This window comes from Helianthus annuus, chromosome 5 (assembly GCF_002127325.2).
Source record: "Helianthus annuus cultivar XRQ/B chromosome 5, HanXRQr2.0-SUNRISE, whole genome shotgun sequence".
Lineage (NCBI taxonomy): Eukaryota > Viridiplantae > Streptophyta > Magnoliopsida > Asterales > Asteraceae > Helianthus > Helianthus annuus.
In genome coordinates, this window is record NC_035437.2 from 35,581,723 (window position 1) to 35,604,610 (window position 22,888).

General features: G+C 37.9%; 1 protein-coding gene and 1 long non-coding RNA gene across 7 annotated transcripts; both read left to right on the plus strand.

Annotated features, from left to right (window-relative positions):
* The first annotated feature begins 6,075 nt into the window (after positions 1-6,075).
* Positions 6,076-8,256, plus strand: LOC110940303. 3 transcript variants are annotated; one of them, XM_035989807.1, is made up of 7 exons: positions 6,076-6,179; positions 6,836-6,931; positions 7,017-7,213; positions 7,290-7,466; positions 7,787-7,852; positions 7,937-8,056; positions 8,161-8,256. In XM_035989807.1, exons 3-7 carry the CDS (start codon positions 7,112-7,114, stop codon positions 8,239-8,241), a joined length of 546 nt encoding a protein of 181 aa, XP_035845700.1. In that variant the 5' UTR covers positions 6,076-6,179; positions 6,836-6,931; positions 7,017-7,111; the 3' UTR covers positions 8,242-8,256. The 3 variants fall into 3 exon arrangements, with proteins under 3 accessions (XP_035845700.1, XP_035845702.1, XP_035845701.1); XM_035989809.1 differs by having other exon boundaries at positions 7,293-7,466; XM_035989808.1 differs by lacking the exon at positions 6,836-6,931.
* Positions 8,257-13,068: 4,812 nt separating this feature from the next.
* LOC118492048 lies at positions 13,069-15,297 on the plus strand. Of its 4 annotated transcripts, none has more exons than XR_004892491.1 (6): positions 13,070-13,387; positions 13,743-14,177; positions 14,249-14,316; positions 14,400-14,479; positions 14,665-14,742; positions 14,908-15,297. It is a non-coding gene; the product is annotated as an uncharacterized LOC118492048 (long non-coding RNA). The 4 variants fall into 4 exon arrangements; XR_004892489.1 differs by having other exon boundaries at positions 13,743-13,951; positions 14,044-14,177; positions 14,400-14,742; XR_004892490.1 differs by having other exon boundaries at positions 13,069-13,387; positions 13,611-14,177; positions 14,400-14,742.
* The last annotated feature ends 7,591 nt before the right edge of the window (positions 15,298-22,888 follow it).

A 22,888-nucleotide genomic window follows, 5' to 3' on the forward strand; every position in this document is an offset into this window, starting at 1 on the left:
TAGTTCATGTGCAGAGTCAGTAAGAACAGAAGAGAAGTCTATAGAGGATGATGAATCACATCAACGTGTTGCTAATAATGTTATTTCTGATAAAGATGGCCTTTATGCTTGGAATTGTGTTTTTTCTTGGTTTGCTGAGACTTGGGTTGTTCCCACTAAGACTGATGAATCTGGTGCTATTATTCTAGATTATGCTTGTGATAAAAATGACCATGTTGAACATGTTGAAGATGTTTTGACAGGAGAGCCTGATGTGTTAACAGAGGAACCTGAGACATCTGTTTCAAGTAACTCAGAAATCAATTCTGATGATTCAGGAAATTGTGATTGTATGCCTGAAACATCGAATAATACATCAGAAGCTCCCTGCAATGATAAAAAATTTGATGATTTTGTTTGTGATAATGAAGAAATTATTGCTGAACAGGTATCATCTGACGATCTTGGCGGTCAAACAGAGGATTCAGGAATCTCAGATAATGAGCTCAAATCTTCAAGTGGTTCCGATTGTGATGAACAATCAGAATCTAGCAGCATTGCGAAAGAAGACAGTCAAAATATGTTAGACACAAACTGCTCATCATCTGAATTACCGGAATCGTCTAATGTCGAGAACTCAAAGGTTGATCAGACTGAAGAAGAGACATCCATAGAGTCCAATTCTGCAGAAACCCATGGAAACATGAAACCTATGGAGAAGGAATCCATGGAAATTGATACCACAGTTGAATCTGATGATGAAACTGTAGAAGAAATTATTGTGGAAACTTTCTCTGTGGATACTCCTGAAAACATGGTCTCTGAGGAAAAGGGATCTGTGAAAGTCACTTCCACAGACAGTTCAACTGTTGATCCCAAAGGTGACCTTAACAAATCAAAATCAACTGAATCTGTTCCCTTCAAAAGGAAGCGGTCACGTAGAAACAAAAGGCCAAAGAGAAAGAATGTTAAAAGGGAAAACTCAAATCTCAAGCAAACAGAACCAAAATTAAAGGGTAAAGTTGCGGATACTTACTCTCTTGCTGACAACTATGAGCCGGGTTCATCCAAGATCAAGCATCCTCGAAAGCACTCAGCGTCAAATGAAAGGAAAAGACGTGATCAGTTCTCGAGAATAACACAAGCTGAACTAGATGTCTTTTTCTCAAAAAGGCAGACATGTTTTAATTGTGGAATTCCGGGACACATTGCAAGAAATTGTGTTCATCATCCCTACTACTCTAGGAGCATGTACCATCAGAAGGCTATGCACTCTCACTTGACCAAAAATGGTCCTCCCAAAGCAAGGCCTTCTGATAGAGACTGGAATCTTGCCAAACAGGAAAATCAAAAATTTTCAAATATAAACAGGTTTCAAAGAAAAACAAAAGTTTTTCCATCAAATGAAAGTGTTTCAGACACTAGGAATTGGAAACCTAAAACTCCTGTTGGATCCCAGTCTCCGTGTTCGCAACCATCAACATCGACTCCATCGCCAAAAACCATCGGCGATGTTAAGAGTTATATGATTTTTCGTTTGGTTTCATACACAGATAGCGATGGTCAACTCAGGTCAACAATGGCCTGGGTTCCAGTTTCTAATTAATCTCGCTAAGTGTGCAGGAACGGCTATGGAGGGCAATCGTTAGACTTTGGTTTATCGATAGTAGTTGTTCCAGACACGTGATAGAAGACTTATCCCAGTTGAATAACAAAAAAAATATTCGATGGTGGATTTGTCAACTTCGCGGGAGGGGAAACTGGAAGAATAATCATGAAGGGCATTATCAAAAACGAAGTTCTCATCTTCTCAGACGTCAATTATGTCCCTGAACTGAAGCACAACCTTTTGAGCGCATCTCTGATGTGCGACAAAAGAATGGAGGTTCTCTTCACCAAGAGTGGCTCTCAACTTCTTTCTTCGACTTTTCAGAAGCCGATTTCTGAACCTGCTATAGCTATCCCTGATGGTGCAATCCGTAACACTGAAGTCTCCTCAGGACTCTCAAACATTCAAGGAACTTCTCTGTTTCTGGGAGCAATTCCCTCAGATTGCACTGTAGATCCACCGGTGATCAACAACGCTACTGCACCAAATGAGGGGGAGCAATCTGGAATAGCATCAAGAAGTTTCTAAATCACAAATATAATTGGCCCAGTAGCTGTTGGTGTACAAACTCGCAGCAAATCGGGCGACATCAACACATGCCTATTCAGATCCAAACAAGATGTCATCAGCATGATAGTGAGGAACAAGGCACGACTGGCAATTCAAGGCTTCGATCAAGTTAAAGGTCTGGATTATGATGAGGTGCACGCACCGGAGGCACGTCTGGAGGCCATTCGTATATTCGTATGATGATAAAGAAGTTCGAAATGCGCTCGTTGGGAAAAGTGAAAATATTTCTGGGCTTGCAAGTTCGTCAAAACAGGGATATGAAGTGTACAACAGCTGGATGTCATCCTTGGGGGACAGTCTCATCTCATGGCAGTGCAAGAAGCAACCGCTCACTTTTGCAGCAGAAGAAAAGTGCGTTGCAGCATCTGCTGCCTGCGGCTCCCAGGTTCTTTGGATACAACACCAGCTCAAGGATTTCGGTTTGACTTATCTAAACTCTACTCCTTATTTTGATAATGATGCCGTTATCCAGATTATCAAAAACCCTGTCCTTTACTCTAAAACCAAGCACATTGATATCAATGCGCACTTTATTCGAGATTGCTTTGACAGAGGATTGTTTAAACTTAAACTGATCCACACTGCTTCTAATTCAGCGGATCTTTTTACAAAACCTGTCAGCATCTCGTGATTCAATGTGCTTGTAGATCTTTTGAAAATGATGCGTTTTCACTGACAGAGCGACAAAAAAAAAAAAAAACCAAGGTTTCTATACTAATGTAAATAAATAAGTAAATTTGCGCATAAAGTGTGATGCACAAATTTAGGGGGGGGGGGAGGGACATATATGTACATATGCATAGTTTGAGGGGGAGAAAAGCAAAAAAAAAAAAAAAAAAAAAAAAAAACATATATGTACATACGCATCGTTTGAGGGGGAGAAATACTTGCTTGGGAAATGAAATGAGCTTTCGTGTTAAAACGTAAGGTTTCAATGTTAAACAGGATAGGCTCCAATGTGATGTGTTGATAGGTCTGCCGCTCGAAAAGCAAAAGAAGCAAACGTGATACAAACATAATGGACTGGACATCTCGTGGGTAACAGACCAACGGTGTATGATTTCATGGTCTTAAATCCTGCGTTGATAGATAGCCAACATCTGAAGTTTCGGGTCTTTATGCTGATGATTCATCCAGGATATCAGGGCTGTTCCTCTGCTGTACGAAAGTACTGACTTGGACACAGTCAGGATATCTTGCTAAAAGAGCCCTTGTCAGATCTTCCTTGGTCTCTCTGCTGTACGGAAGTACTGACCTGTTCACCAGGAAGTTTGGCATTGTAAAATATATAAAAATATAAAAAAATAGAATAAAAGGGCTCTCGTCAGATCTTCCTTGGTCTCTCTGCTGTACGGAAGTACTGACCTGTTCACCAGGAAGTCTGGCGTTAAAAAAAATAAAAAATATAATAAAAGGATGATCTCAGTATACTCACCTGCTACGATGAACTGTTGTGCTTACCTTGATCGCGGGGGTATGCCTTGGAATGGGACACACAGATGTCACAGTATAAAACTACCTAAAAGCGTATCACAAAGCAAAAAGTTGAAGTTTGAGCGGTGGATTTAAGAGGACAAACATATCAACAATTGCGTGGACCAGCCTAAGTAAACGAAGAGCTGAAAAGTGTCCCTTAATCAGTTCGAGAACGATTTTGATCCCATGGCAGGTTCTCCCTATATTACTCCTCCATTAGTTTTCTATTATTAATTTCTTTTGTTTTGATTATTTCTATGCTCAAAAAGGGGTTGCTCGGTTGGTTGGATCGTTGATTTTGAGAAAGATGTTTTCTGTCTTGAAAATGCAAAACATTAAAGTAATAATCTGGCCCACTGTTTCGGATTGGGGCCCACTGTTTCAGATAAAATGAATCAGATCCGGCCCATTGCTCTCGAATGTAATTCAGACAACTGTTCTGAATTGCTCGTTGATCTCAGGCCCAAATCTGAAACTCTACAAATTGTCAACCATTTCTCTTTTGAGTTACCTTTCGGGCTAATCTCTTTTCTTAAGCATTTCGGATCCTCTCATTGTATTCCCAGACCACTTATTCGAATTACAAGGTTTGCAGATTCCTATACTTTTCAAACCAAAGCCTTTGAATGCATAGCTGCCGAAGAACATGATGTGCAACAGACACTTGCTGATGAGAAAGCTGAGATAGAAACAGAAGTTCTGGATTCAGACGAAGAAGAATCTGACGCCGACAGTGATGTAAAAGTGATTGTGTCTAAGAATGTTGAGGAACCCGTTCAAGAATCAATGTAAATGACGACTGAAGATGTTCAAGCCCTGATTGAATCATTAAAGGATAGTATCGGAAACCCTCCTTTCGTATCTATTCCTGAGATTGAAGACGCGACAGATGATGCTGAAGAAGCATCCAACAAGAAACGAAGAACCGAAACAGCTCCTGATTTTCATTCTACTGGCCCAAGCTCAGAACCAGAGCCTACTATGCCTACTGATCCACAAGTCACTGCTGCTACTCGAGAAACAAGCACACAAGATCTCAATTTTGATTCTAATTTCGATTTGGATCTGCCTGAAACAACTCATTTGCAACCAGAAAGCTCAAGCGGCATTAGGTTCAATGTAGAAAGTTCCAGTGGTGCCGATTTCTCTGAGCATGATGAAGCAGCCATGCGCTTTGTAGCCCAAAAAATGAAAGTTATTGAAGAAAGCGATAGTGATGATACAGCTGTTGATGTAGCGAAGCTGCAAAGAAAAGTGATTGTGTTAGAACAAGTTGCTGCCCTGAAAGAAGCTCAGATCTCATCCTTGCAAGCTCAAAAATCAAGCAAAGATTAGACGATCGAGCAACTACAAAGCGATGCGGGTATGCTGACATCTGTTGAAAGTTAAGCTGGAAAAGAAGTTCAAGATCGTAATCAAGAATCATGTGTTTATTGATCCAGCTCTGTTGCCTTGTGGTCCTCCTGACGGATTCAACAACTAATCCAGTAAACCTAGGGGGAGATTGTTAGGCCCTATAGGTTTATGGATTAGTAGATTAATTGCTTAATGGATCAAGTTCTAGAAGTGGGGGTATTAGAGTGGGCTTTGGGGGAATTATGGGCCTAGGTTTTGGGGGAAACCCCTTACTATAAATAGAAGTTAGAAATTAGGAGCATGGTTGGTTGGTTGTTTTGTTTTAGAAACTTGTATTAGACAAGAATCCTTGTATGCAAGTTTAAGCATTCAATTCAACAAATCTTTATCTTCAAATCTTCATATTGTTCTTGATTTCTTGAAGATCATCAAGTTTGGATTCCGCCCATCCTTGTTGATCGTTTGATATCGTTGTTTGATCCGATTTTCGGGACTTACAATACTATCTATACTATATATAATATACATATCCCAAGGACTTCTTAAGGTCATTGAAATTTCCTTAAAACACCCCTAAAGCATGATGTACAAGTCCTTTAAGCATAAGAAAACATCACTTTCCAGTTATACCCACCTACTAAAAAAAGACGGAATACCATTAGGGTTTCACCTTCATTCATTTCAAAACATTTCAAAATCGCCGCTTCCTGCTCCTCTCTCTCTCTCTCTCTCTGGCGATTCCAGATCTGGATCTACGGTTTGTCTCCATGGCGAGTATCTGCATATTTCGTCTCCGATCAAACCTAAAATTCCAAATCCAACTACGAAACCCTAAATCTTCACTACAATCTCACTACTAATGGCGAGATACGATAGAGTTATCACGCTGTTTCATTTTTGAAGTTTCATTTTTTGCTCCTTATTTTGAGTTACAAGTGTTAACGAACTTGATAACTTGTGCAGATCTATGCTGAACAGGTTGGAAATTTTATCACTGTAAGCTTATTAGGTTTTTACATTCACTCATATGTTGAACAGATTTGAACCGCTATTAACTTTTGTATTTTTTTTCTACTTTTGTTAAATGTTAATTGTAGGCAGAGTATGTGGATCTTGAAATCCTATGGGATAGAGCTAATGATGCCATTAACACCATAATTCTGGTGTTTTCTTGTAGCCTTGTATTAAGGTACCTTCATAGTTCATTTTTTTCTTGCTTTTTATTTTATTTTTTGTTTTAGTTTATGAAAACTGTAATAAATTGATTAGATTCAAATGGGTATTTTCAAGTTGGGTCAGTTTGTTGTTTCCAAGAAACAGAATCTTGGATGCAGTTCATTATTTTCCATTTTTAAATATCTTATAATTTATGATTATGATTTTGTTATCTGAAGTTCATAAGACTTTCATAGATTCAAATGGGTATTTTTTAATTTGAAGAAACAGAATATCAATTTAGTTCAATTGGTCACTTGGTTTAAACAGAATCTTGGATGAAGTTTTGACCTTCACAGCTGGAGCTCGAAGTTAAACGAGCCCAAGAGTGAGCCAACAATGGCTCGACTCGGTTACAAAATGAGCCGGCTCGGCTGAGGTCGTTTAAATCGAGTTTTTTAGCTAGCTTTTTCGACTGAGCTATGAGCCACGAGCTTTTTAAACAACCACTTATTTCTCAATTTGGCTCATTTTGTGACTTGGATTTCCAAGAAAAATTGAATCTTGGATGAAGGTTTGATCTTCAAAACTCATCAGAATCCTTACTTTTTTTCTTTTTTTTAGTTTATTCATTTGTTTATCTACTTATGATTATGATTTCATCATCTAAAACTCATAAAATTGTCATAGATTCAAATGCGTATTTCTCAAACTGGCTGAATTTATCAGTCGGGAAGTACAACTAAATTCAAGATTCACCTATGCTCACACGCTTTGTGGTCAAGAGTATGAATTTCATCACAATTCTTTATACTTGAGTATAAAATTTCCTACTTGGTAATCTACGTATGGATTTTATGTTTTATTACAGATATTTGGCATTGGAGGATTTTGAAAATGGTGGAACATTATCAGTTGTCCCGTGATATATTGTATAGTACTTAAGTTTGTTTTCTTGTTCGTGATATGTTGGCACTCAGTCAAAATGGGCCAGTCGGGTTAGGATGGATGCGCACAAAGCATGTTGAAGACCCATGCAAACATCCACGTTCACATGTTAGATTAGAGGTGCTAATATGGGTTTAATTGTTTTTATGTAAGTAGATTGTTGAAACTGCCAAGAAGCATAAGATTGTTGTTATAGCAGATAAGTTTATGGCCATTTAGCATTTGGAGCAAACCCATTTGTGCCAATGGGTGTTTCTGGGTCCATGGTGCCTGTTCTTATACTCGGGTCTTTTCAAAAAGATGGATAGTGCCAGGTTGGCGGCTCGGGTGGTTTGTCATGACTGACCCTAATGCCATTTTAAAAAATGAAAAGGTACGTGAACCTGGAAGTTAACTTTTACCATACAAATGCTTGTTTTAGAAAACATATACCGAAAGCTTGAGTTACAACTGTTCAAATAATTAAAGAGTAAAGTACACTGTACACGGATAGTCCCTCTTCCAAAATTTTGGCTGGACCACTACACTACGCCAGATCGGTCTCGACAAGAAATATTGTGCACAGCAACGCCACAACCTACCGAACAATGGCCTTTTGTGAAAAACTGACTGTTGAAGTATTATACTATTATTGAACTTTTGTTAGTTTTCTGGTTATTCACTTTGCTGATTATCGCCTTTTAAAAAAAACAGGACGCTCTTGACGTATTTCAGCAACTTCCTCTTAAGCATTATAACACAGCCTGGGTGCTCTCTCAGGTATACATTTGTTTTCAACTTCTTGTTTAGCGAAGACCTGGTTTTCATTTTCTTGAACTGGCAATATGGTAATTTTGAGTGCAGGTTGGAAAAGCTCATTTTGAACTGGTTGATTATATAGAAGCCGAGCGTGCCTTTAGCAATGCTCGTTTGGCTTCTCCTTATAGCTTAGAAGGAATGGATGTCTATTCTACTGTTTTATATGTACGTTTTATAAGTTAAACATTGCATTTCTTATTCAATCAACGATTGAGACTACTGTTCATGTCGAGTTAGTTTTTTATAATCTTTTGTCTTATATGTTGTAGCACCTAAAGGAGCATACGAGGCTGAGTAATTTGGCACAGGAGCTAATATCAACAGACCGCTTAGCCCTGCAGTCATGGTAAGTACTTTTAAGTTTTTTAAATCTCTAAAAATAGGAAGGACCGAAGGATGCTCTGTATATGTATTTTTTGCTGCAATTTATTTATTTTTTTAAACACAAATGTGACAGGTGTGCAATGGGAAACTGCTATAGCATACAGAAAGACCATGAAACTGCGCTAAAAAACTTCCAATGTATCAAAAAGCAAATATTCTTGCGAGTATGGAGGATTATGATGGTGCTTTGGTTGTTCTAGAAGAACATAATGTTAGGATCGGAGCACACACACGAACACGAGTCACACGCACGCTCAGCTCACAATTAAGAACACAAAGATTTACAGTGGTTCGGTCCGGCTCTGACCTACGTCCACTCTTGGTAACTAAGAGGTTTTTATTTATTTGTGATACAATAAACAGATACAAGATGAATCTCTTATATAGAGATTAAATTGGAATTTGTCAAACAAGGAAATTAATGCAGAAGAAGAAATGGATCAAGCACAGTTGTCTTCCGCCACTTCTTTTGACAGGCCACAAAACATGTTGCAGGTTTCCCACATGTTTTCTGTCACTACTTTTGACAAACCACAAGAGTGGCTTCACACTCAACAATCTCCCACTTGAAGCCACGGAACAATCTTCACCTGTGCTTCAACTGTGCATCTGTATTTCTTTAAGAAACTTTAACTCATTCCTAGTTACCCGGCCTTCTCTGAATTATCCTGAAGGCCAGTTGAAGCTATGCAAAGCTTCAACTTCTCTAAGGTGACAACCTTAGTCAAAATATCAGCTGGATTCTCAGTTCCTTTGATCTTCTTTAACTTCAAAGTGCCATCACTGACTTGATCTCTGATAAAGTGATATCTCAACTGTATATGTTTCGTCTTCGAATGGAAGACAGGGTTCTTTGCAAGGTGTATTGCACTTTGATTGTCACAGAACAGTGCACAATCAACTTGTTCCTTTCCAAGCTCTTTGAGAAAATTCTTAAACCAAATAAGCTCTTTGCTTGCTTCAGCAACTGCCATATACTCCGCTTCTGTGGTTGATAGGGCAACACTTTTCTGAAGTTTGGACATCCAACTTACAGCAGTGCCTCCCACTGTGAAGACATACCCTGTGGTGCTTTTGAATGACTCTTTACACCCACCAAGGTCAGCATCTGCAAAACCTTTCAGAATAACCTCTTTCCCTTTAAACTGCAATGCCACTTTTGAAGTTCCCTTTAAATATCTTAGCAGCCATTTAACTGCTTCCCAATGTTCTCTCCCCGGATTGGACATAAACCGACTAACAACTCCCACTGCATGAGCAATGTCTGGTCTCGTGCATACCATTGCATACATGAGGCTACCAACTGCAGATGCATATGGAACTTTAGCCATTTCTGCTTTGTCTTCATCTGATTTGGGTGACTGAACTTTAGAAAGCTTAAAGTGATTTCCCAAAGGTGTGCTTCTGATCTTGGCATCTTTAATTTTGAATTTCTCTAACACTTTCTCAATGTATTTCTCTTGAGATAGTGTCAAAGAACCATCTTTGTTTCTGAAAGTACTCATCCCGAGTATTTGGTTTGCAGCTCCTAAGTCTTTCATTTCGAATTCTTCAGACATTTGCCTCTTCAACTTCTTGATCTCTGACATGTCTGAACCGGCAATCAACATATCATCTACATAGAGTAGTAGAATGATGTAAGAACCCTTAAACTTCTTGATGTAACAACAATGGTCATTGTCACATCTCTTGTAACCAATTCTTCCCTTGAAGTTATCAAACTTCAAGTACCATTGTCTGGGCACTTGTTTCAGACCATACAAACTCTTCTTCAGTTTACACACCAAGTTTTCTTTGCCTTTAACCTGAAAACCTTCTGGTTGTGTCATGTAAATGTCTTCATCTAGGTCACCATGTAGAAAAGCTGTCTTGACATCTAGTTGCTCTAGATGCAAGCCTTCTGCTGCTACAATACTGAGAACAAGTCTGATGGTAGTCATCTTCACCACTGGAGAGAATATTTCATTGAAATCCATTCCCTCTTTCTGTTGGAATCCCTTGACTACTAATCTTGCTTTGTACCGCTTGGCACCGTCATGTTCATCCTTGACCCTGAAAACCCATTTGTTCTGAAGAGCCTTCTTCCCAGATGGAAGCTTTATCAAGTGCCAGGTCTTGTTCTTCTCAAGCGACTTCATTTCATCTTTCATTGCAAGCTCCCACTGCAATGAATCTTTCAACCCCATAGCTTCAGAGTAACACTGGGGTTCACCATTTTCTGTCAAAAGTATGTAGTTGACTGATGGTGAGTACCTGTTTGGCGGTCTAGTGGCTCTAGACGACCTTCTTGGTTGAACTTGAGGTGTTTCTGGGGAGTTTGGAGTTGAAGGAGTAGCTTCTTCTTCCTTCGAATCATTACTAGAATCGTCCCCTAAGCTCCCACTGTCGCTTGACTCATCCTCATTTTCTGGAATGTCGACTGAAGCTTCTTTTCTTTTTTCACCACTTTCAAATTCAACATATTCTTTCTGAACTTCTAGTCCTTTGGTGTTTCTGTCTTTGTACAATTCGTTTTCATTGAAGACGACATTCTTGCTTCTGATTACTTTTCTGCCTTCATTATCCCAAAGCCTGTAACCCATTTCTTCTGACCCATAACCAATGAATGTGCACTTCTTGGACTTTGACTCTAGCTTATCCCAGTCACCAACTTCTAACAAATTGTAAGCACTACAACCAAAGACTCTTAAGTGTTCGAGACTTACCTCATTTCCTTGCCACATTTCTTCTGGCAATTTGAAACCCAAGGGAACAGATGGTGAACGGTTAATCAAGTAGGCTGAAGTGTTAACTGCATCAGCCCAGAATGTCTTGGGCATTCTGGCATTCAACCTCATGCTTCTAGCCCTCTCATTTAGAGTTCTATTCATTCTCTCAGCTACACCATTCTGCTGAGGAGTTCCAGGAACTGTCCTGATCATCTTTATCCCTTCCTTTGCACAATAGTCAGTGAACTGCTTGCTTATGTATTCACCACCATTGTCCGACTTTAAGCACTTTACCTTCAAATTAGTTTCATTTTCAACAGCAGATTTCCATATCTTAAAAGCATCAAATACACCAGATTTATGTTTAAGAAAATATACCCATACCTTGCGTGTTGAATCATCGATGAAGGTAACATAGTATCTCGAGCCTCCTAGAGATGTAACTGAAGTTGGTCCATATACATCTGAGTGAACAAGCTCCAACTTCTGAGCTTTCGGTGTCCTCCCTGTCTTTACAAAAGTAACCCTCTTTTGTTTTCCAAGAACACAAGGTTCACAAAATTCAGTTTCCACTTTCTTTAAGTCTGGAAACTTTCCTTTCTGAGCCAACATCTTCAATCCCTTCTCGCTCATGTGTCCGAGTCGGTTGTGCCATAAATTTGATGGACTCGGACCTGGCGTCATTGCATGAACACATTCAGCAGAAACTTCTGCCATGTATAGAGTGCCTTTCTTCTTTCCTTTGGCAATCAATAAATTGCCTTTGATCACTTTCCATTGTCCACCCCCAAAGTGAACATTAAACCCTTCATCATCCAATTTACCAACTGAAATCAACTTTCTTCTCAAGTTAGGAATAACCCTGACATTTTTCAATGTCCATATAGTTCCTAATGAGGTCTTCAAGTCTACATCTCCAATACCTGTAATATCAAGCATTTGATCATCTACTAAACGAACTTTACCAAAGTTACCTGTTCGTAGATTCTTGACCATATCTGGGCATGAGATAGCATGGAAAGAAGCACCCGAATCCATAATCCAAGATTCAACTGAATCTTCAACAGAACAGATGAGAGCATCACCTAATTCTTCCGAGCATACACTGTTTACTTCTTTCTTTGTAGCTGGTTTTGTACATTGGCTTCTAAAGTGACCTTTTTCTTTGCAGTTCCAACATTCAATGTCTTTTCTGTTCTTTGACTGTCCCCTTCTTCTAGACTTTGACCTTCCTCGATTATGCCCTCTGTCATTCCTTCTTCCTCTATTTTCTGTGTGCAACAGAGAACTAGAACTGGAAGATTCTCCATTACTTCTCCTTCTAATGTCTTCATTCAAAATCAAGTCACGAATGCTATCAAACGTTAGCTTTGTAGTACCGGATGCGCTACTAACGGCTGTGACTGTGCCTGACCAACTGTCGGGCAAAGATGATAAAAGGAGCAAAGCTTGTACTTCAGCTTCAAACTTTATTTCAACGGAGGCTAAACGAGAGATAATCGAATTGAACTCGTTTATGTGAGCGGCAACCGGCATGCCTTCCTTCATCTTGGTGTTAACCAACTGACGGATGAGAAACACCTTGTTTGAAGCAGATGGTTTCTCGTACATGTTGGATAAAGCTTTTAATACACCGTATGTAGTTGTTTCATTGACAATGTTATACGCAACACTCTTTGCCCAAGAAAGCCTAACCACACCCAAAGCTTGTCTATCCAACAACTTCCATTCTTCATCGTACATGTCATCTGGTTGTTCACCCAACATAGGCAAATGCAAACTTTTCTGATACAACAAGTCTTCAATTTGCATTTTCCAAAACCCATAATCACTACCATCAAACTTAACGGACAAATTACCAATTTACTACTAACCAATAGGTTCGTACTGCAAATGGCAATTATACGAGCGGAAGCAATGAAACAGAAACACACTTTTCTATTTTGTGTGTTAAATGGCGATTGAACAGAAGTGATGGAATCTTGGTTAAAAGGTTAAGGGGTTATGTGGTAAAAAAACAAGAACTTGTGGACTTAAAAAAAAAGATGATTTTTTTTTCTTTAAACAAGAACCCACGTGATTATCTTGGTCTTTGTCTTCTTCCAAAGAATAATAGAATAATAGATCCTCTTCAAGAAAGTAATCTGTATACACAGACACTTTCTTCTTCACCAAGAGAAAAAAAAACACGATCTGGTCTTCAATCGATCAAGACTTTGATTTGTATAGGAGTTCGATGAAAGAAAAAAAAAGACTCCGGTGGCCCAACCGGCGAGAGCAGCAGCGACGAACCGGTGGCGGCGGGATTGTCGAGCAGCGGCGGTCAGGAGACCGCGGAGGCGAGGAACAGGCGGCGATGAACCGGCAACTGGGTTCAATCGGAACCCAAGTTTGCGATTTCAAGGTCAGTAACTTCCTCCTTCTTCACCTCTGTTCGTGTGTATGGATCAAGAGCCTTATGCTCTGATACCAGTTGTTAGTATCGGAGCACACACACGAACACGAGTCACACGCATGCTCAGCTCACAATCAAGAACACAAAGATTTACAGTGGTTCGGTCCGGCTCTGACCTACGTCCACTCTCGGTAACTAGGAGGTTTTTATTTCTTTGTGATACAATAAACAGATACAAGATGAATCTCTTATATAGAGATTAAATTGGAATTTGTCAAACAAGGAAATTAATGCAGAAGAAGAAGTGGATCAAGCACAGTTGTCTTCCGCCACTTCTTTTGACAGGCCACAAAACATGTTGCAGGTTTCCCACATGTTTTCTGTCACTACTTTTGACAAACCACAAGAGTGGCTTCACACTGGACACATAAAGAATACGCTCCTCAAGAAAGCAGCGTTTATGCATTGATGGGAAAGATATATAAAAAACGCCTTATATACGACATGTCCATGCTTCATTTTGGTCGAGCTTTGGATTTGAAGCCTACTGCAACCGATGTTGCTACTATCATGGTCAAATTCTCTTCTCTCAAAGATGTAACTGACTAACTGTATATTAGATAAAGTGATTTAGGAGGTTCTACTATATTTTATATTTCTCATAGGCTGCCATTAAGAAATTACATGTAGCTGATGAATTAGAAGATAACTTCAAGTGCTATTGACAGAAGTGAGTTTGATTCTCTTCTAAAGCTATATATAGAAGCCGATGCAGTTCAAGAGAAAGCAAGAACTCTGAGTAAGCATTTTTTTTTATTTTTTTATTTATACTCGTTTTTTCCACTGATCTGGACGATTGACCTACTACAGGTTATATAGCGTCTTCTCCGGACCCAGATATAGTCAAAGAGGCGTTAGACCTCATCTTAAATGATGAGGTATTTCTCTTAATTACCTCTTTAAACATCATGCTTATGTCAGCAAAAAAGTATGTAACCCTGTTTAATATCCATCCTCACAGAATCGAGAACAAGACACGGTATATGTAACTGCACGGATGAGCTTGGAAGGCCGTGAAACAGCATGGATATGGCTAAAACCGTAAAATCATACATAAATTAAAATTTTTCTGATACATGTATTCTGTAATTAGTGTTAAAACTGCCTTAATGGGTATCAATTTAGAAAAGAGGGTGTATATATGATTGTAGTTTGTTTTCCCCATGATCAGTTTTTGATTATATGCTGAACAGTAAATACTTTTCTGGTTTGTATTCTCTTTTCAGGAGAACTGGGATGTGATTGTAAAGTGGTGGGATCAAGGGATGGTGTTCCATCGTTTCAATAGAGATATAGTGACACCGGTTAGTAGTCTTGATCTTTATTAACTGATATAGTTGAGGTTGCACTTTTAACGCATTTATACAAGAGTGTTGTACCCAACCCTGCTTGTTTTGACCCGTTAGTCGACCTATACACGGCTACATGAAATATGCATCTGATTGAAATTATTCGAAACACAATTTCAGTTTAGCAGCGATGAGATGGCAGAACAGGTGGAAGAGTTTTTTAGTAACCGAGTAACTCCTTCGTTTGTTAGGATCTTGAAACAAAGCATAGAAAAAATCCAAATCAAAGCCAGATGGATTGATAAAATTAGGCAGGAGGAATCTCTTATACCGAGGTTGACCAGAGGATTGACCAGAACTCCAGTGGAAACATAATAACAAGACCCAAACCATTGGATCCTTGTCATGCTTTTGTTCTGTATTAAACACACCCCTATACATGTGTGTGTATGATGTATGTATATTTTGTATCCATAACGCTTTTTGAGTCCTCTGTTAACAATAACATCACCTAAAAGCTCAACATAGATGTATGTAATGTAACATAATCGATAAACGCTATTTTCTAGACATGCATTGATATATTCGTTTTATATTTGTAAAATGTAAAATATCATAATATTTAATAACAATTCCGGAAAAGATGGACTGTTTGATGCTAGAATCAACAAAACAAATACGATAGCAATCGGTTCGGTAACGGTTATAAAATTAAAACTTTAAACAAAAAACTGATAGATCTAACGGTCTCTTCTGATACATACACATCACACAAGAAATTGATTAAGGCAAACTAAATGAGAATCAAGATACAGATACACCACTTGATTCTAATCTAGGATCCAAGAACACTATTCAAGTTGAACTAGCATCGAAGAATTAATTGCTCTCAATATCAATTGAGAAAACTAACACACCTAGGCTCCAAGAACACAATTCAAGTTGAACTAGCATGGAAGAATTAATTGCTCTCAATATCAAATGAGAAAACTAACACACAAATTTCATACTCATAAAACTGCCTCTTCTTTTAGAACTTACGATTGCATATAGGAAAGATAAACATAACTGACAACCCATGTTCCTACATTAACTAAATGCTTTCAAATGAAAATAATTGACGTAAATAAAATGCATTGAAAAGAAATAAACTACTAGAAAATTAAATTAAGCTAATCTAACATGTGAACGTGGATGTTTGCATGGGTCTTCAAAATGCTTTGTGCGCATCCATCCTAACCCGACTGGCCCATTTTGACCGAGTGCCAACATATCACGAACAAGAAAACAAACTTAAGTACTATACAATATATCACGAGACGACTGATAAACTAATGGTAACGAGTATCCTATTGTAAATCCCCACCCCCACCCCCCAAAAACCTAAAAAAAAAAGTAACCCCCCCCCCCCCGGCAAAGAAAAAAAAAACTATACCTCACCAAAAAAACCCCCACCCCCTCAAAAACCTAAAAAAATTCTTGCGTCGGATTGTTACGATTCTGATGGACGAGTATGTGTTTCTGAGTTCCTTTTGTGTAGATCTAACGCTTTTACGTGCATCGATGTGTGATAGTGAAATTTAATCCTGGATTTTGTTTTCCGTTGCATCGCGAATTTGGTTTTGGTTATGGCTCAAAACCGAACTACCTCGTACATAGCCCTAAACTCACCAACCTAAGTAATATGTTTCCCGCCGCATCGCGCGGGTAAACGACTAGTGATTAATAATGCATATATTTACAGGGAAGAGGAAAGGATACGGATAAGGCTCACAATGTATACTGCGTGATTGATGAGGCTAACACGGAGAATACGGTGGTTGAAAAAATGGCCAAATTTTTAAGAGAAATCAGAATTGCGAAGGCTTTGTCTGACAGAACCGCTATATATGAATCTCATGTAAGAGCCTTCTAGAACACAGCTAGATATGAAGAATCTGACAAGATGATACACTCAGTATTAAGAAAGAAGGACCAAACGGGAAAAGACATAGATGTTGAATTTAAGTTTGGTGTTGGAGACATTAGAAGAGTTCTAGACTTGATAGATTCTGACGATGATCCAACATTCATGTCTGAACGTCTTGCTAAAGGAATGTGGTGCAGAATGGGATTTTATGGTCATATTAATGGAAAGATGACTAAGACAAGTTTCTCAAAGGCTTACAGATACTTGATGCATTGCATGGTACATTCATTGTCACACAGGAAAGGAGCATATGATGAAGTATCTGATTACATCATGAACATAGTCACTAGTTTGGTACTAAACAGACGTTACAACATTTCACAAGTGATTTTTGAGTATATGAAGGAGAACTGCCAGGATAAAGGTGACAGGTATATCATGTATCCAAGATTCATTATGATGTTGATAAATGATAAGCTCAAAGATCTTCCAAAGAATAAAAGTGACATTATGGATGTGAGAAACATAACCACTGAGACCATTGCTAGAATCACCAAAGAAAATGATCCAAAAACGAAACAAATGATATGCAAAATCAAGAATCCAGAGTATGTTGCTCCTAAGAATGACAAATGGAGACATGAGAAAAGTGATTCTGATAATGAAGATGCAAAGATGAGTGAGATGGTTGAAAAGAAAACAAGATGGTGGTGTGTAAGAGATGGGAAAAGAAAGAGAACACCAAAGTCGTCCCCTGTTGTTTCTATTCCAAAGGATGGAGAAAAGGGTATAGTGAAAGGGGGAGTCTTAAGGAAATTAAAATTTTTGTGTGATAAAAGTTTCTAATAGATCTGTCAATATTTGTTTTGTAGGGTCTTCTGGAGAACCGCAACAAAGACTGATAGATGAAACTGTCCTGGAGCCACCTGTAGCTATTGAGCAAGGAATTGATCTCTTGAATCAATCGTTTGAAAGCAATCTGCAGAAAAATGAAGAAGCAACAGCTCAAAAAGTTCAGGGATCGAGTGCTCAAGCTAAAAATGTCACAACTGCTGAACCTGAGGATCAAGATAGCTCAAGTGAAGATGATTCTGAAACAACTCAATCAGAATCAGAATTGGATCGAACAACTCTTGGGAGAGGGAAAGCTCTGCTAAAGAAGAAGCCTTTAAAGAAAAAGAAAACATCTGATGATGAAGATTCGTCTTATGAACCAGATGAACCAAAGAAACAATTAAAGAAAAGAAAAGCAGTTCAAGCTGGAGTTATTCCAAGAAATGTTAGAACAAGAAAATCTGGTGCTAAATCTCCAAAAGACAAAGGTGGAAAGAAAGAAAAACATCTTCAGAAGTCAAAGGTTCTTGAAACAGAAAAGGCTCAAAGTGTTGAAACTCCAAAAGAACCTGAAGTACATAGTACTGAAGAACCTGTGGTGAAAGCTCATAAAAGAACAGGAGGTGATGATGACTATGTTGAAATCATTGGGTTGAAAGCTGCTACTCCACGTCCACCTCCACAAGATAAACTAGAATCATCACATCTAAAAGATACAAAGTTTGATTAAATATTTGAAGGTCTTGCAGAAGCAACGGGGATTTACACAGAAGACATTCCTGAAGACGACTATGATATGTTCAACAATGAAGCGGTTAAAGAATTGTTACAAAAGGTCAACAAGTTAGAAAAAGACAAAGCTAAAACTGAAGCAGAGCATGACATTCTAAAGAAAAAGGTTGATCAATTGATGAAAGCTCATGATCAAGTCAGAGCGGTGTTGATAGAACAAGAGGAAGCAATGAACATAATAAAGAATGAGGCTCCTGATAATTCAAAAGTGTTTGAACTGTTGACAGCAGAAATATCTTCATTGAATGTGAAGAAAAAATACTTGGAAGATGTGAATCAGACGCTTAATCAGCTTCTCAGTGAAATGAGTGAAGCTACATCAAACGAAATGAAGGCAATGAAGTTAGAAATGGAAGCCATGAAAGCAGATAAAGTGGTGAAAGATGAACAACTACATATGCTATACTCTGTAATGGAGAGTCACCTAAAGATGGATGTTCATGTTGCCTTCAATGAAATAGAAGTAAAAAGAGCTGAGGAAAGAAGAATCGAACGAGAAAGACGTTGTAGGATCGTTGTTTGACCCGACTGAGTCGATCAGAAGAGCTTTCAGTCCGGTTCAAAGGCGGAATCAGAGAACTAGACGCGTAAACAGCTTGATACTCTAATATCTGTCACTTATATTGCATTTAACAATGATTACAACCTGGACAGATTTTGGCAGCACTTCATTACACTTCCGAAGGTCGCGATATACCAAATAAATGAACAAGTGCACTATATATACTACACAGGGTTTCGCTTATATGGACAGTCCATATGAGCGAAACTGTTGTTATGGTTTCGCTTATATGGACATGTCCATATGAGCGAAACTACATCCTTAAATTCTCAATTTCGTTTCTCGAACCTCGTGCACTGGATATCCTATTCTATCCTATTCTAATACATGATACAAGACGAAGTCAATAGACGTAATGCACTAACAGACTCCCCCTCGAATATTGACGAAGTCTTCAGTGACTAATCTTCAATATGACACATCTTCAGTCTTGATCATTCTGCCTATTCTTTCAAGTTGTAACACTATAAGCATCCTTCAATCTTTCTCTTCTTCTATCAGCTTCAGACTCCCCCTTTCATCAAGCTTCCGTGCTTGGGGATCGATGCCTAGCTTTCCTTCTACAAGCTTCTCTTTGCTTCATGCTTGTCTTCAGACTCCCCCTTAGACTCTGCTCTCGGGATCGTAGTCTGGACTATCTGCAACCACTCAAACATTCATAAATACAATGTTTTCGTATTAGCAATTACCTTCTCTAAACCACTTCCCCTATCAACAAACTTTACAGATATGGCAATGTTAAAGAATCCAACTCCCTCACAGTTAATCTTCCAAGTCCAAACTAATGACCTTGGAGATATCATAAACTGTTTTTGAAATTTTTGATTTTAATTCAAGTATCAAATTAATGAACTTGTTTTATTTTCAGCAACACAATCAACTTACGTAGATTTTGAAACTCAGCATTTCAGACATCGGTGGTCGAAAATAAAGCAGAATCAAAAATCTTTTTGTATTTTTCTGAAAATATAAAGCAGTAAAGAAATATGTACAAACATATTTACAGACAATATTTTTGTTTGAGTATGCGTCAGAGGATCATATCAGTTTTTAACAAGTCACAAGTACCGTTGAGCTTAATTACACATTAAGAATTGAACAATTCACTTAGATTGTCGATATACTGATCCACTTAAATTTTCATACAAATTTCAACTGATTCAGGATACGAATTAGATGTTTTAAGAACTTAAACTCATTCCTGTGTCCCACCTCTTGAATATACTCCCGTATCCAGATCCCAATATTCAGTCTTACAGGTGAGTATACCACAGATGATATCTGTCAGGGGTTAGATGCGAGGGCCGTGAGAGCTCAGGTCGATACTTCTGTATACGCAGAGAGATGACGGCTTCGACTTTTCGGTGTGTCCCCTTTAGAGGATCTTTTAGTTACAACAGCAGCGACTATCAATTTTATTGTTTCATCAGCTTGCTGAGGGCGATGCTATATTTCAAGCATTTGCAGAAAGTACTATTCAGGGACTAGGTCAGTACTTCCATACAGCAGAAGTCCCAGAATAATACCCCAGATATCACTGAGTATAAAGATCTAGTATCTCAGAATAAGGGACCTTTCAAACGAGATTTCAGGGGTTTCCTATATATCCAAGTAGTGTTCCCCACAAAATAAGCAAGTGTTTGAATTTAGGATTAAAATTTACTAAATGTATAAAAACCTATCGACATATCATCAGTGAGACTGTTTAACGCTATTTAATCATTACATTTCTTTAGCATACTGTAACTGTCTACTGATACTATCATTTCCACTTTTTACGCAAAACTCAAATTTTTGAATTTTATCATGTTTTTGGCGTTTTCAAATTTTCTAATGTTTTTTTATTTTCTGACAATTTTTCTCCCCCTAAAATGCAAAACCATTAAAGGAAATTTGACAACACGATACTGATAGCTTTGTCTCGCCATCCATGTTCTGCTTCTCGTGTACCGAATTACAGAAAACATAACATACTATTTAGCACAATTAGCAGAAAAACTAACATAAGGTACCCCCATGATTTACAACACATTGATTTTTACAGTTTGAAAACCGTTTTTCAATCTGGTGAATGTAATCATATTTGTTCAGCCGTGAGAGTTTCGGCGTATTCAATCAACTCATATTTTTGAAATTTTCTATTTTTGACAAAAATTAAAAACAAACATATTTTTGGTTTTTAATTTTTCAAATTTTTAAGGTTTTAAAAATATTGTTTATTTATGTACAGAAAAACATATAAACTCCCTGTTTCAACCAACACAGAGTCCAGCAGCCTCTGCTTCCTCTTCATGTGCCAGGCTGCTCCAACTTTCAATTTCACAATCTTCAGTATTCTTGAGCACCTGCACATTCAACTAATTGAATTACTTGAACAATTTAGCCCAGGTCTGTTGGACCTTAGGCATTTCAACACAATAATTTTCATTTAATGCTGGAAATTCATTGTCATTTTTCACAAAAACTTTCTCAATTTTAACTTCAGCTTTCTCATCTTTTCCCAAATCAACATGTTTCTTAACACTCCATGTTTGACCTTTCGGTGTACCACGTTTGTAAAAATGTGAATCTTTTTTAACACTTTGGTTTTGAACAACAACTTTTGGTTTCCAAAACTCTTGGGGTTTTGTCATATCAACTGATGTTTTCCAACTTTGTGTTGTTCTGAATCTGGGTGTGTGAGAATTCCAGGTTTGTCTAGAATCAAACCTGTTTGAGTTTGATTTCCAATTTTGATTCGAAGAAAACTTGTTTGTGTTGTACTTCCAAGTTTGTTTTGAATCAAATCTGGTTGACCTTTGTCTCACATTCTCAGATTTTTTTTCTCAGAATCAATCTTCTTGTTGTCAACATCCACAAGTTTTAGATTTGGACACTTTCGTGCAAGATGTCCTTTTTGATCACATTTGAAACATGTTCTCATGGACACATCTTTGACCTGTGGTTGTTGCTTTCTCTTTTGTGCCTCAAATTCAGCATTAGACTGTCGTCCAGTTTTAAGTTCTTTCTCTTCAGCTAAACTGTTTCCTTGAACAAAACTCATTTTAGCCTGATAATTTTCATTTTTCTTTCGATTCTGTTTCTTCTTATAACCCAACCCAGCCTTCATGTTTTTCTTTTTTAAACCAGGTTTGTTATACGAACCTTTATGACTCTTACCAACAAACTTTGAAATCTCAGACTTCTCAATCTCAACCATTTTGAAAACTTTGTCAACTTTTTCTGAAATCACATTCTGAATCGGGAATACAACATCTAAGAATAATTTGTCCGATCCAATCATGGTATAAACCAATCCCTTTGAATCATCATTCAAATTTTTCCCGGATTTTATGTTTTTCAGATATGCATCATGAAGATTTCCTTCATCTTCATCCTGTGATTCAGGTTTACCTGTATCAACCGACTCTTCTTTCAACACACTTTCAACGACTTTACCTACCACCTCTGAATCATGAGAATCATCAGATTTGGAATAGGTTATGTCTATGTTGTCTGGCAATTGATCTACCATGTTGAAAGCTTTTTCGACCTTTTCCTCATCATAAAATGCAAATTTTTTCGGTGGTGGAACTTGATGAAACTCTGAGCCAATGCCTTTCTTGTTCTGCTCAGACTCACCATCACCCGGTTTTATATTGAAAATTCGTTCAAGCACATATGACGACACGTGGTAACTTTTTAACTTGTTGTTATCCTGTTCTAAATCAGCAATCTGTCGCTTTAGCTTAGCAACATCTTCAATATAGGAATTAACAACATCTTGTTTTATAGCATACATTCGTTTAAGCTCTTTGGTTGTTTTAGAAAGATAATTCATTCTAGATTGAGCATATTTCATTTCATCTTTTACTTTATCATATGACTCTTTTATAACATGATATGATAATTTCATTGAGTCATATTCCTTTTTCATTTCTTGACAAGCAATTTCTTTTTGTTCGCATTTATTTTTCATTTTCAAAACATCTTCTTTCAAAACTTCATTTTCTTTTTCTATCTTTTTACATTTTTCGGAAAGTTTTTCATCATTTTCTTTAAAAACTTTTTCTTTTTCTAACATT